At 40.7% G+C, this 14,209-nt stretch overlaps 1 protein-coding gene and 1 long non-coding RNA gene across 2 annotated transcripts in view; one reads left to right on the top strand and one right to left on the bottom strand.

The window, feature by feature from the left end:
• LOC116707236 (uncharacterized) overlaps positions 1-14,209 on the top strand; it is a 111,345-nt gene that overhangs the window by 51,241 nt on the left and 45,895 nt on the right. The gene's annotated exons all lie outside the window — the stretch shown is intronic.
• mtmr1a (myotubularin related protein 1a) overlaps positions 1-14,209 on the bottom strand; it is a gene marked incomplete at its 5' end in the record, with an annotated part of 26,027 nt that overhangs the window by 4,479 nt on the left and 7,339 nt on the right. Inside the window, 11 exon segments of the mRNA XM_032544433.1 lie at positions 78-170; positions 1,132-1,179; positions 2,943-3,101; positions 3,764-3,949; positions 4,067-4,255; positions 6,208-6,357; positions 7,575-7,658; positions 8,826-8,924; positions 9,669-9,776; positions 10,912-11,006; positions 12,309-12,396. Of these exon segments, the coding sequence (XP_032400324.1) occupies positions 78-170; positions 1,132-1,179; positions 2,943-3,101; positions 3,764-3,949; positions 4,067-4,255; positions 6,208-6,357; positions 7,575-7,658; positions 8,826-8,924; positions 9,669-9,776; positions 10,912-11,006; positions 12,309-12,396 (1,299 nt within the window).

The raw sequence follows: 14,209 nt of genomic DNA, 5'->3' as shown, positions 1-14,209 counted from the left end.
CAATCTATGGTAGTCACACATATACTCAGGTCTGTCAGGACAAGTCCTGGGTTCGTGGAAGTTGGACGGAGACTTACCTGTCTAGTCATCTGCCAGACGCAGTCGATGAACTGGACGAAGAGAGGCGAGCGCTCTGAGTTGGCGTGGTTCTCATCGCCGTGACCCACGCGCTACAACACACAGAGCAATACTATCAATAGATTTGGACTGGACTATAGACATCAGGTTTTATGTGTGTAATATTTCTTCAACATGAAGACAAGCACATAAGCGTGGCTGTAATGCAGTGGTGGAATGTAAGTACTGTACTTGAGTACAAATGTTGAGGTACTTTACTTGAGTCTTTTCTTTTCATGACACTTTCTACTTCCACTGTCCTACATTTTAGAGAGAAATATTGTAGATTTTACTCCACTACATTCATCTGACAGCTTTAGTTACTACTTACTTTACAAACTAAGGTGTTTGGACACAAAACACATCTGATGTTTAATTATAAATTAAACTAGCCAACAATATAACGGCCAACGAGTGCACTTACTTTTTTCACAAAGTAATGTCAAAGTCTGTAGTAATTCTGTAAATTACTACAGACACAATAACATATATATATACATATACATAGTGAGCCTGTTTTGAGACGTGTGTGAAGAGTTGTGTTGCTGTGAATGAGTTTCGAGTTCAGGTGATGTGAACTCTTTATCTCAGGTGACTGTTAGTAGTGGAGACTTTAGTTATAGTTTTGCACATGTGGCTTCAGTTGTGTTGTTTAGCAATCAAAAAAACTGTAAGAGAGACCCAAGGTTTGTCCTTATTAGAACACCCCTTATCACACTACACCCTTCTTGATAATCTCCTCGTGATTGCTCACAGGTGCTTTTTATGTTTTATTTTGTTTATTTAATCTTTTTTTTGCGACTGATTTGGTGGTGCACCCATACTTATCCTTATTTTATTTTCTGTGCTTTGTATGTTGTGCTGGCTGGTAAATGTTGTTTTTTGATTGAAACCAGGAAGATATGCACTATAAAAGTGGAGTTGGTTATAGACATGTAACTACACCCTGTGAGTCTATGAGTCATGTAGGATGATGTAAGGATGATATCAGCAGAATAACTCTCTACTCCTTACAGCAGCAAACTTGTGTCCAAAACTTATCCACTCCTTCTCCACCAGAACCTGCAAACAAACACACACACACACACACACACACACACACACACACACACACACACACAGACACACACAGTATATTATTCTATATATTCTTGAAATGGGTCGTGAAAACACCATATTTAGTTTGGATATTCTAAATATAAGACCTTTTCCTGAATTTAGCATTTTCCATTAAGAAGTGGGATAAGTCGGTAAAAGGTTTTAGAAGCATTTTTTGGACATGTCATGGCATTCGGAATCTGAGTCTCAATTAGGAATGTAATGATTACCGGTGGTAATGGTAAACTACGGTAGAAATGTTGACGGTAACAATTACAATTTTCATTTAAAATATCTTTATTATCGCAGTGGATTAGCAGGCGCACCACGCTCAAACAGGAGAAGGAGACAGAATGTAGCAGCAGGTTAACATACTTTATCCTTTTTCATTCCTAGCTGTTTTTGGACTTGTTGAATTGATGTGGGTAGCTCAGAACGTAAGTTAAAACTATTCTGTAGCTTGCTAACTGTCATGGGTTTTATTGCCTCGCTATCTTAATCTACCTAACAAGTGTTCTGCAACGATGTGGAAGTTTAGCCCGTGTTACGACAAGACATTTAATTTAGAGAGAGAGAGAGAGAGAGAGAGAGAGAGAGAGAAAGAGAGAGAGAGAGAGAGAAAGAGAGAGAGAGAGAGATATTATCGCCTTAATAAAATTGCTGTTACTGTGTCTCATTGCATAGCTGATAGATGTGCAGATTGTTTAATATGACTTGTGCAGCCACGTGTTGATATTCAGGTTGTTTGCTAGCAACGTGCTATCACCAGTAAACAGACCAGCCTGTGGCGCCACATGCATAACTATAAAAGGTGTATTACACGTTTGCTCCGTTATAGATAAATCTTTTGTGCTATAATAGATGTGGCTTATTCTCAGTTTGTGTTACAGAGCAATATGTTACATTTATGTTAATTACTAAAGAGAAATTAATGTAATTCTTAGTATTGTTTCTTGTTATATGCCGGTGGCTATAACATTTAGTTTTGGTAAATAATGTTCATAGTAAATAAGTCAGATGCTTATTAATGTACATTATTATTTGCTAATATTTCAGAACCACATCCAACTTCAAATGTAACAGCAAATACAACTTCATAGGTAACTTTGTTAAATAAATAATTTAAACACTCAAATAAATCTTCCTGGATCTCAAAGTCAGACATCTCTGGTTCAAGTTTGTACCGGACACCCTGCAGCCGGCCAGTGTTTCAGTAGCTAGTTCAATAGTTTTTACAAGCCTATTGCCTATATTTTTGTAATATAATAAACACTCTTACACTCTATCAGTGTTTTCTAAACATATCTAACACACCGTGATAACACCGAAAACCGTGATCATTTTGGTCACTATAACCGTGAGGTTAAATTTTCATCCCTAGTCGTAATCAGGGTTTTTACTGCAGTTTGTGACAGTTTGCAGCCTCTTGCCTGTTTACGGCTTACGGTCAGGTCTGTGCGTTGCTATGGTTGCTGCACACAAAACAAACAGCCAGCAGTTTGCAGGGCTGCGGTAGAGAAGAAATGCATGGCCAAAAGAAAAGAAGGAGAAACACACCTCCTCTTAAACATTATGAAGGCTATTCATTTCAAATTTGGTTTGCATGGCTGCATGTAAACTGGAATATTAGTAGAACATTCATTTTCATTAACAGCTTAATTGGAATAAACACAAGAACATGAATATTGTGTGCTTTTAAAGGTAGTTATTGTGATGCGGTGACTGACCTGGAATCCTCGGAGCGTGCGGTAGTAACTGTCCAGCATCAGCATGGCCAGAGAGCTGAGCTGAGCAGTCCGGTCCCAGCCGTCACTGCAGTGAACCACCACCGACGTCTTTCCAGACTCCAGCTTATCAGCTATCTTTGCTGCTCCTGCTAATAACAGCTACACACATCCCTAACACATGAGTGTACTGCCAGTACAGTATATCAATAAATTACCTTTTGCAGTTAAAGGGTAACTTTGGTATTTTTCAACCTGTACTCTATTTTAACATGTTTTTGTGACTAAGTGACTGATGGGTACAACCATTTTTTAAAAATCTACCCAGTACTAAAGCTTTAGTGCGTAACTCTTTGATTTTAATGAACGTCTGTTACATTCAAGCCATTGCCAAATGAGCTGCTACAAAGCTAATTAAGACTATCAGCTCCACACAACTCTCTCTGTATTTCTCAGCATGGCTACGTTCAGAAGATAATTTCGCCCGGTGACTTTCCCACGCAGAAACCTGAGTATAGTATGGATCCTTTCCATAATGTTGTCAGACACTTAGAATAATAATCTGAGTCCGTCAGTGGCAAAAAAAAACAGAACTTGTAGTGGATGGAAATGATCAGGGCACATTTGTCCTATAGGATTACGTTGCAGCTTGTTTCTCAAAGAGTTTTTTAATCCCGTTGTCAACAATGCATTGTAAAATAGGTTGAAAAATACCAAAGTTACCCTTTAATAGTTTACTCATTTTAAGGCAATAAAAACAACCCTGGATATTTTCTGTATAAAAAAAATGATAATGATTGATGATCCTTTATTGTGTGAGTTACCCGTATGTATTCCAGCCAGTGTGTCTGGTCAATAGCGGAGTGCCAGTGGGCTTCATCAATGGTGGGATAAACCACGGCCTTCATCTTCCTCAGAGACTCCCTCATCACATGGATGTTGGGGATTTCTAGGAAGTTCAGCTCCACGTTTTGGTAGAAGCTCTCACTTTCATACCCTCCATCCTTTGCCTGCATGTGGTGGAGGAAGCAGAGGCGGAAGGGATTGCAAGAAGAAAGGGAAGAAAATCAGTCAACGTGTAACACGAAGATGAGGAGATAGGGAGAGAAAACAGAAGTGTGCAGCACCTTGTTGGTGAGTGCTACACTGCTCTGCCGGGCGTCGAAGATGGTCAGCTTGTGGGACTGAGCGTTGGCGTCCATGATGATTTGGAGGTAGCGTTCGTCCTCTTTACAGCGGCGGTCTGAAGGGCCGACTAGCGGCTGGCTGCAGCGTACAATAGTTGCTTGAGACTCAGGGTGAATCCAGGACAGGACCTGCAGGAAGAGCAGGGTCAGTTCAGGACCAAGAGGACTGAACACATGTTGCTTTATTTTCCTGAACACACACTGCAGATTATTCTGACACACACACACAAGCACACAAAAACACTGCTGCTGCCTCCAATACACTGTGGATTGATCTGATCTGACTAGCTGTTTTGGGGAACTACTTGGACATTTTAATTTATTATTTGTAAATTGTTGTGAATCCCAAACCCAACACTTTTCACTCACAAAACCCTTCACTCACAAATTTCTTTTTGGTTCATATTTTGAGACTCTTTTACATATTCACAAATCTGAATATACACAAACAGTTTGAGATACAGTTTCATACATGCTTACACACATTAACAAATAATTTAGCTACAATCCTGGCCCCAAACTATGGTACTATTAGCCACAGACTGTATATAAAGATGGACGATGCGTCTCACTGTACAAAAGTGAAGCAAAATTATTCCGGAATTACGGGCGCTGCCATCTTGTCATTTTGGAGCCAGAGTTTTTGCGCGTAGTGTTCCTGTTGACCCATACACTTGCCTGACCAATCACGAGTCAGTCGTAACTGTCAATCATGACGTTTCATGCCGTTTTTATAGCATCAAATAACTAATATAAAAAAAAACTTACCAGAAAAATGAACACAAACAGGGCAATCAGAACTACCTACAATGGCAGAAACTGTCTTTGGGACAAATTTATGGGGATCCAAATGTTTTGGCTTCACCTACACAGTTAATGCATCAACCCCTGCAACTAAGCAGCCTAGCAACTGTAGCAGAGAGAGGATGAACCCGGTTTGAGAGATTGTTTTGTCTGCTGTTACCAAGGGAAGGATTTATGCCATGTTCACACTTGGTGTCTTTTTTGACAAGAAAAAGTTGACTAGGGCGCTTTTGTAGTTTAAAAAAAAGCTGGCCGCATTTTGGTTCCAAAAAGCAGCCAAGATGGCTTGTGTTGCTATAACAACAGCTACTATATATGTATCAGTGTCTATGTCCAAACCGGCAGCAACAGATGCCGCCCACAAAGACCTTGGTCTGGCCGAAGTTTCTGCCTAAAAGGAAGTTTTCCCTCGCCACTGTTGTACCAAATGCTTGCTTGTGGGAAATTATAGAGTGTGGTCTAGACCTATTCTATCTGTAAAGTGTCTTGAGATAACTCTTGTTATGATTTGGTACTATAAATAAAATGAATTGAATTAAATTACTGCTACAGTATCCAAGAGTGCTATGTGGAGCGGTGCTAACAAGACCCCTCCCAAATCCGTCACTACAACCTATTAAATCAAATAATTAATTTCTTACTCACTTTAACTTTTATTCTTGTATTTGTATATTAATCTGTTTAATTTTCATGACCGTTTTTTAATTGCTCTGTAATGTTTTATGTAAAGCAATTTGATTGTCTTGTTGCTGAGATGTGCTAAATATAAACTAGACTTGCCTTACAGCCTAAGCCTGTAAGTCAGTCACCAGGGCATAGACACCACTATGGTGCCTGCACGTCCCAGAGGAAGTGTAACGTTAACAGTACCTTGACCGCTTTCGCCTCGCCGTTAATATCATGCAGCAAACAATGTCCGTGTGAAGATTTGAAAACTGAATTTTTGAAAACTACACTTGCGACTGCCTTGACTCACTGTGACTTGAGAGAGACGCGTAGTTTGCCTCCGACGTGGGTGGGTGGGTGTGTGTGTGTGTGTGTGTGTGTGTGTGTGTGTGTGTGTGTGTGTGTGTGTGTTGGAGCCCTGCTCTGTCAACATGCAGTGAGGACAAAAATACCACTACAACTACAGCTCAGGTACTGAGATTTGACCCTGTTTGATTTAATGGTCCTCATTCGGTCCTCATTAGTACCGATGTAATCTGGTCAGGTAACACAAAAAAGTACTGAGTTCGGTAACCAATCCTAATTGTACGGTATGTGCTTGTCACACTGACCGGGATGCGGTGCTTGGCTCGGAACACAGCCACCCGTTTGATGTCTTCTTCTGTGATGTTGGTGGGGATGACCAAGGTGGAAGGATAGGTGTCACACAGCTCATAGCTGCTGTTCATCTTGCTGATGGTCCAGCTTTCATTAGGAAGGCCCTGGCAAAACACATCCAAGCACATGGAAGAAACCATTAGATGAGTATTCCATACAATATTGCTACCCTGGCTTTCCTGTGGAGTCCAGAGCACTGACTTTCATCCGTTCAACAGCAGAGTCATTAGTCCATTTTGTAGTCTTTCTATTACTGTTAAGCTACCGTCAAGAGTGGGACTGTACTTAAATAATAATAATAAAACAGTATTTGTGTTGAAAAAAAGAGAAGGTGAGAGCAGCAGGAGGTGAGTTTAACATATGGATTTACTGATGGAATTATTGATTTGTATATATAAAGTTACACAGCACAAATCTGTAAAACATTCTCCTAAACTCAAAAAAACATGACAGCCAAATGCCATCATGATCATAGCAACAACATGCTGTCAATAGATCAATATCAATACAGTTACATGGTTTTGTAATTGGAGCCTTATCAGACCAATGCTTATGCTACAATGCACGTGGATGCGGACCGTTTGGGGAGCAGATGTCCTGTGGAATGTATCCTTTAACTGGCTGAGTACGCTTCTTGCTTCTTACAGTGCATACGCTTTGATGAGTTTGTGATTTAATAAATAACTGCTTAAAGCATTTAAACAAAGTTTTGTATCAAGAGTTTTTAACATTCCAAAATCTTAATTGTGACTTGAAGATTTTCATTCCTTCATTCATCACTGCATATGCATTCCAAATACCGGTTAAAGGTGATGTCACTTCTTGTTGACGTTCGAAGTATTGTTAAACAAAACGGAAGCTAGCTCGCCCCTCCCTCCTCCTCATCCCATCCATTCCGCGCGCTAACACTCCAAAATCCTTCTAGTTGGTTATTGGCTGGAACACTGTTTATGTTTCGTGGTGCAGGTTGCCGGTTTGTTTTTATCGCCGTTTGTGGAGCCTGGGCTGTGTACAGTGTGTTCAGGGGACAGGCAGCTAGAGGATAATGAGGAGATGTTTGCTGTATGTGATTAAAAAAAAGTTGTAGCCTAAAAAACGTGTGACATCCCTTAGAGCACCTTTCATGGTAATTACATATATTGCTTTCGGCTTTAATAAACGAGTATCGGTCAATCCCTAATATGCACCACATTGATTATAGTGGAAGCGTAGTGTGGAGCATTTGCTTTGCATACGTTAAGTGTGCAATGCAGCCGGCCCGTTAGAGTCTGTAAGACTTCATGTGTGGGAGAGAGTTGGATTGGTGTGTCTGTGCAGTTACCTGACGTCTGTACTCTGCTGTTGGGTCATATACCTTCCAGCCGTCCACAGGAAACTGCTCCTTGTACAGGAAGGCAAACAGGGGCTACCAGCGGGTGACACAGGGCACATGTTAGCATGCAGTGGCTCTCCCATTCACATGCTGCTTACAAATTGTAGTTCACTTTATGGAAGTTTCTCTTAAAATACATCAGTTTTACACTACTGGTACAATTTAAACATCATACTTCTACTCCACAACTTCCCAGTGAGAAATGCATGAAATTGCTTCCGCTAAACTCACCAGACTCCATGTAAATAAACAGTAATTTAAACATTGTAAAATACACTTCATTCAAAGACGAGAGATACAAAATAAAACCATAAAAAGCTGTTTTGGGTCATTGTTCCACTTTTCCAACCATCACAACTCTAGTTTTGGTTGACATAAACACATAGTTCCCTGATTTACTTTTGAAAATATGTTGGCACTATACATGCTAAAAGTAGTGCTTTTTTAAATAGAGTCTGGTGGATTTAGCGCTAGTGACCTCAGGTTAAACAGAAAGGTCTTAAAGAAGATTTCAAAAGGTCTATCTCTGAAGAAATCCTTTCTATAATGTTGTCAGACACTTAGAATAATAATCTGAGTCTGTCAGAACTTGTAGAGGACAAGATTGACCATGCAAATTTGCCCCATAGGGTTACATTGCAGCCCGGCTGCGACCATGCTGGTCACAGCGTTCTTGCTTAATACTGGACCAATTTCAAAGATTGTTGTTCCCATCAGTCACTTACACACAAACACATAGCAAAACAATCGTAGTTACCCATAAAGTAAAAAAAACAACAACCTAAATACCTCATCCACCACTGGTCTGGTAACACCAATACACAATACATTGTGTGGAGGCCTTGCAGTCCCAAACACCTCATATGTATTCGACATTAATGAAGACGTGTGTTAATAAGTAATATGTATATAACATACAGAAAGTAATAATACATTTCAAAAGATTGATAAGATTCTGAGGGACCTAAGGAAAAAATATGAATTAAATAGAATGTAAAAAGGGTAGGTGTAATAAGCAAATGCTACAGCCTACAGTACACCTTTTTGGTCAGTATTGATTAGTTAAGAAGACACTGTATGAATTAAGGTGACACAATTCTTTTTGTTTTTTTTGTTTAACACTTATGTTATGTATGTGATGTTGTGTATTTATGTGATTGAAATAAATTAAACTAAACTAAACATGTGAGTGACACTGACCAGGCTGTGTGAGAGGGGGAAGGCGTGTTTGTCCAGCAGCTCCGCCACGTCCGGGTCGCTCTCCTCTGTCTTATAGGCAAACCTGGGACTCCTCATGTCCTGACGAAGGGAGGACATTAGAACACCAATCTCAGTGTCACTGCAGACGCATTGCACTTAAGGTCCAAAATGTTTGAATGTTAAATGTCTTTATTCTAACTCACGTTGTGTCAATCATGTTTACACACTACCTCGTCATAAAATAAATTCGAAGCGGGTTAAATTTTCTGCGTTTTTTTCACATCCCTAGCAAACATTTTGATGTGGTATGAGAAATGGAAGGTATGTGCCTATTCAGAAATGCACCACAGGCAAACACTTGCTGAGTGCAATGTATCATTTCATAACTCACATGTTCTTCTATCAACAGGTCAGATGGTAATATCTATAGAGGATGATGATGAGGGAGAATAGAATTGGGGAATATGAGAACACAGACAGAAAAAGGAGAGCAACAGTGTAGTGATGGAGACAGAGAGAGAGAAAGAGAGCGAGCAAGCGAGCAGGGCAACCATTTTAGGGAGCCGTGGTGCCAAACGCAAAAAGAAGCAGGCAGAGAGGTACTGTCAAGGGAGAGAAGCAAGGGATGAAATGAGGGAGAAGGAGAGAGAGGTAGAGTGACAGCAGTGTTGCATATTGTATTGTTTTTGCGAAAATGTTTGCAACAGATTATTTAAAACACATTGGACTCAGTGTGTGTGGCAAATTTTTAGGAAGACAGATGCAAAAAAAACTCATGCAAAAATTTGGGACTCGTGTGCAAAGGATCTTAATAGCTCAAAGGATTGGTGGGTTCTCCGGTACCTTGCAGACCAGCTCCAGGCCTTTGGTGTTCTCTCCCTGGTTGGTAACACTGATGGTCTCCAGTCTGCTGATCACTCCCAGATTCACATCCAGAATGAACGGAGCCTCCTGCATGCGCACATGTAGCCGAGTTAATGATTTCACTTGCCATCACTGTCACTGTGCATTCATTTCAATTGGCATTTTATATATTATTATCAGTCAGTAAATTATTTTATACTGTTAACTGTCTCGTTTTATATTGCTTATTCTATCTTGTTCTGATTTAGTTTATTTTCCGGAGATTTAATGTAGAAGTAAAAGTGGTTACTATGGAGACCTAGATGAAAAGTGTATTTTGTTTTTATGTCATCTTTAGCTTTCAGTTACTTTTTTTAACACTATTTAAAACACGAATTCTTGCATCTGCACTTCCTTTCCCTGCTCTCCTCCGTCTCTCTGTCACCCTACATACATACACAGCCCCTCCCCCTCTTTGCACACACTGCCTGTCTCCATAAAAACAGTGTTGCCAACTTAGCGACTTTGTCGCTAGATTTGACTTTTCAGACCCCCTTCGCGACCTTTTTCACAAAAGCAACAAGCGAAAAATCTGTATCGGTATTGTCCAGCAAGCAGGCGAGGTATTTCTCTCCTGTGGCCGCCAAAACAGTCACCTCTCTCTGAATCTGTTTTTGTGAGGAGCAGCCCCTCCCCTCCCCGTGTACAATGGCAGGTAGTAAGGGGAGAAGGGACAGGGTGCAGGGGCCGGTATAGGTAGGACAGACAACAATGCGATGGGAGAAAGACGCAGCTGAGCTAGCCTGGCCCTGTGCTAGCCAGCCTTCTTTGAGAATTCTTTATTGATCTTTTCCCCTCCCTTTGTAGAATTTCTTGTTTTTCTTCAAATATAGGCTACATAAGTAATATTTATGAGGTAAAATAAAGTCCTGTATTGAAATTGTGATTATTTGGCCAAAGATTTCTATTTCTGTCTAGCTACCTTGCTGACACAACCGCTAAGCTTTATGTAAATGATAGCGTAATGATGTCACAAATATGCAAATGAGCATTTGATGTAAATGTCAACACCGTTCAGTTTAAAAAAATAAAAAAATAAAGCAGTTTTTCACTGCTTTATTTTTGTTTTTCGTTTGCTATAATAAACCTGGCACAGACTAACATTAACACACAGCTACACACAGTATTGCACTGAGAAACAACAGTGCTGGTATCATTAATAATAAGATTAGATGTGAAGTACCCGTTCTGCACTGGTGAAGTACAGTTTGTAGTCTGTGATGGTCAGGGTTCCATTAACCAGACCGCTGAATGGACAGATATACATCACATCCTTGACTACGCGCACGCACACACACACACACACACACACACACACACACACACGGAAACAGAAACAAAAAGGTACTGATTTATGGGGCAGGTAAAAAATTCACTTTTATGTTTAAAAAATAAATATTACATGTCCTACTACATAATACTAGGGGTGTCACAAGTCTCCAACTCATTTTTTCATTAATGGTACCTGCTCGACTCGCCCGTGGTGCCCCGTCCTCCTTTTTCCATTGCAGATTAGTACCGCCTCATGCGTGACGCGAGGCATGACCTAACGCGACACACAGAACGTCAAAGGTGTGTTGCTTTTGATTCTCGGCATGCGGCTGTTCCCACAGCCAGAAGATGCTGAAGAAGCAAAAAAATTAAAAAACGCTGGCTAAACTATTTAAACACGGCGGGTTTGTTCAGGACACCCCCGTCTTTCGCTAGCAATGACGACGCAATAGTGACGATTCTCTCTGACCAATCAGTAGGCTGCAGGGTTTCACGTCACCTTTTGGTATCGCCTCAGCTCGCTTGGAACCTCGACTGAGGTAGCACTTAAAAAAAGTACCTGTTAGCAGGTACCAGGGACTTTTTTTTGTAATCGAAAACCAAAAAAGGCGAATAGAGGCGAGTCAAGTAGGTACAATGCAGTGGAAAAATGCCATAACAGTCTTTTGATTTTAAGGTCACGATTTGATACAATTTCCGATTTCAATTTGTTTTTAGCAGTGACGGCAATGCTACAAAAAGGAGCCACCAAAAGGAAAAATGATACTTTGCAACAACTGTTAGAGGTTCTCAGAGTTTACAAGGTGCAATTGAATGCATCATCAGTTTAAAGAGGTATACCTGAAGACACTATGGAGTCCCGTCAGAGCCCACATGCTTCACCTCTACCGTGTTGTTTGTTACCATGACTCACTCACGTGGAAGGCAAAATGTTGCCACTCCGGTGACTTCAGGGAAACATGGAGGATTTTCCAGTTCTGTTGTTTATTCGTTATCATTCCGACTCGCGCAATGGCCATGGTGTCTGGGAAAGAGCAACTGCAGGCTACTGGTAAGCTAATGTTACCCTGTGTCTTTAGCTGCATTCTCCCAGAGGGTAAGGTACCCTGTGTCTGTGGTTGTTTTTCTTCAACGTTCGCAAGTAGGTGAGAGAAAAACATACTGGGGGAATCGCTCCTTTTGATTTCTATCTCATTTCCGTACATTTTCAAAATCAAACATTTTGAAAAAGAAATGACACCCCTACATACATGACACTCCTACATAAAACAAATGATGGATATAACCACAGGGGGGAGGTTACTGTACCTGTGGTCTGGATGGACTCTCCTGGTAGCAAAGGAACCTGGTTCTGGAACATTGTGACCTGTGTCCCGTATCTCAAAGCTGGAAGGTTCTGTACACAACACAGAGCAGTCAGTGGGAACACAACACCCAGCATGCACCACTGACACATAACGGAGAATTACTGAACATTGCTGTTGAAGTTGGACTGAGAAGTAGATAGCGATCACCACTGCAGACTAAATAAATGGCTGTGGGAAGTTTCCGCTGGTTTTTCTTGAAGGGTTTTCTCTCTGGAACCGTACTCAGATGATCCTTGCTGCAAGCTAACCCAACACACACACTGTTGAAGAGAGTAGCATGCTGCCGTCACAGACAAAGAAATTAACCATGTCCATTCAGGTGTGATGAGACAACAATGTGGACACTCACACATTTGGATTAACACTGGGGATGTAACAGGAGGCCGTTACCTATTCAACACTCAAAATGTGTCCAGCAGCGGTGTTGTGAATTATATTACTATAATATCGCTACAGCAATGAAATAAAATGTATGCCAACCAGCACATTAAGGGAAAACACTACATTTCCCACAATAAAAATCAACAGCATTTTTCATTAGACCCTCCCAGTCTGATTAAAACGCGTCTTTCAAACTCAAAATGTGTATGCTGTGTTTTTTATTCCTCGGGACAACAGCACCCAAGGGAAATGAGAAAAAACGAGAAGAGCAGCGGGATTAGGCATGCAGACCAGGACAGAGAGGGAGGAAAGGAAGGGACAGACAGACTGACAAAGAGACAGACAGAGAGACTTGCCAACGCATTGGAAGGATGCTCAGAATCACTTTCTCCATCTTGTGAATCTTGCTGAAGGGGAGAGCCAGCATGGAGAAAGTGAGAGACAGAGAAAAAGATTGAGAGAGAGAGACATTATACAGTAAAAAGGCACAGGATACAGGATTCTGTTATTGTTGAGCCTGGTGTTTCCATGTAGGTCAAACCCGACACACCAAATGTAAACACTGTACATATTCTGCATTCACATAATTATATACCCAAAGTGTTTTGGCTGGCTAAAGTCCGTAAGAATTTTAAGACAAGAGATCATCTTGTGATGGGATCACACCAGCTGCAACACCAAACTTTCAAGCCCCTTATTTACATCTCAACTACACACCTGGAAAGTTTTGTCACTGCGTCTTTCACAGCTGTGAAGCTATCGCACTGACAAAATCTGTCCACAGGCCACAGACTGTCCATCTCTATACATACTGTATATTTATGAATCTATAAGTAGTCTTGCATTGCCTTGGGCCTGTTTCACAGAGCAGGGTAGCTAAAGTCCTAAACGTAACTTTATCAAGTTACTTTTAGAACTCACTCAAATCCCCAACATAATACCAATTCAGTTTACCTCAACCCAGGGTATCTGCTGATGCTGATCATTATTAGAGGTTATTTTAATATGTAAGGCTACACGGGGCCAGGGATTTTCACTGGGACTGAACGAATGAGACACAAAACCTTACAATGACAGAGAAACTGGGACTGTGTTGATACTGGTTTTTACCATGTTCTTCCTCCTAGCAAACTTAGCTAATATGCTTTGCTAGTTGGCACTAAACAAAAAGTACAAACTGAGGCCAATGGGAATGCCATTTAATTTTCAAGTACAGTATGTAGTAATAAAGTCTTAGACAAACTGAAAGTTTGAGCTGATGATGGTGCTAGAAGAAAGGTCAGAGTTAGGTCTGAATCACATTTCATGACAATCCATCCAAAAGTTGTTGTTGTTTAGTCCGAACCACAGTGGACAAGTGGACAACTGACCGACAAAGCGTGACAGTAAGGATCTTACAGGGAAGATTGAAGTGATGCACCCACTGCATAAAAAAAAAAAAAAAAAACTCTTTTTTATAGG

This window comes from Etheostoma spectabile, chromosome 19 (genome assembly GCF_008692095.1).
Source record: "Etheostoma spectabile isolate EspeVRDwgs_2016 chromosome 19, UIUC_Espe_1.0, whole genome shotgun sequence".
Lineage (NCBI taxonomy): Eukaryota > Metazoa > Chordata > Actinopteri > Perciformes > Percidae > Etheostoma > Etheostoma spectabile.
Note: the sequence above shows the minus strand (reverse complement) of the source record. Positions and strands in the feature narration are given on the sequence as shown.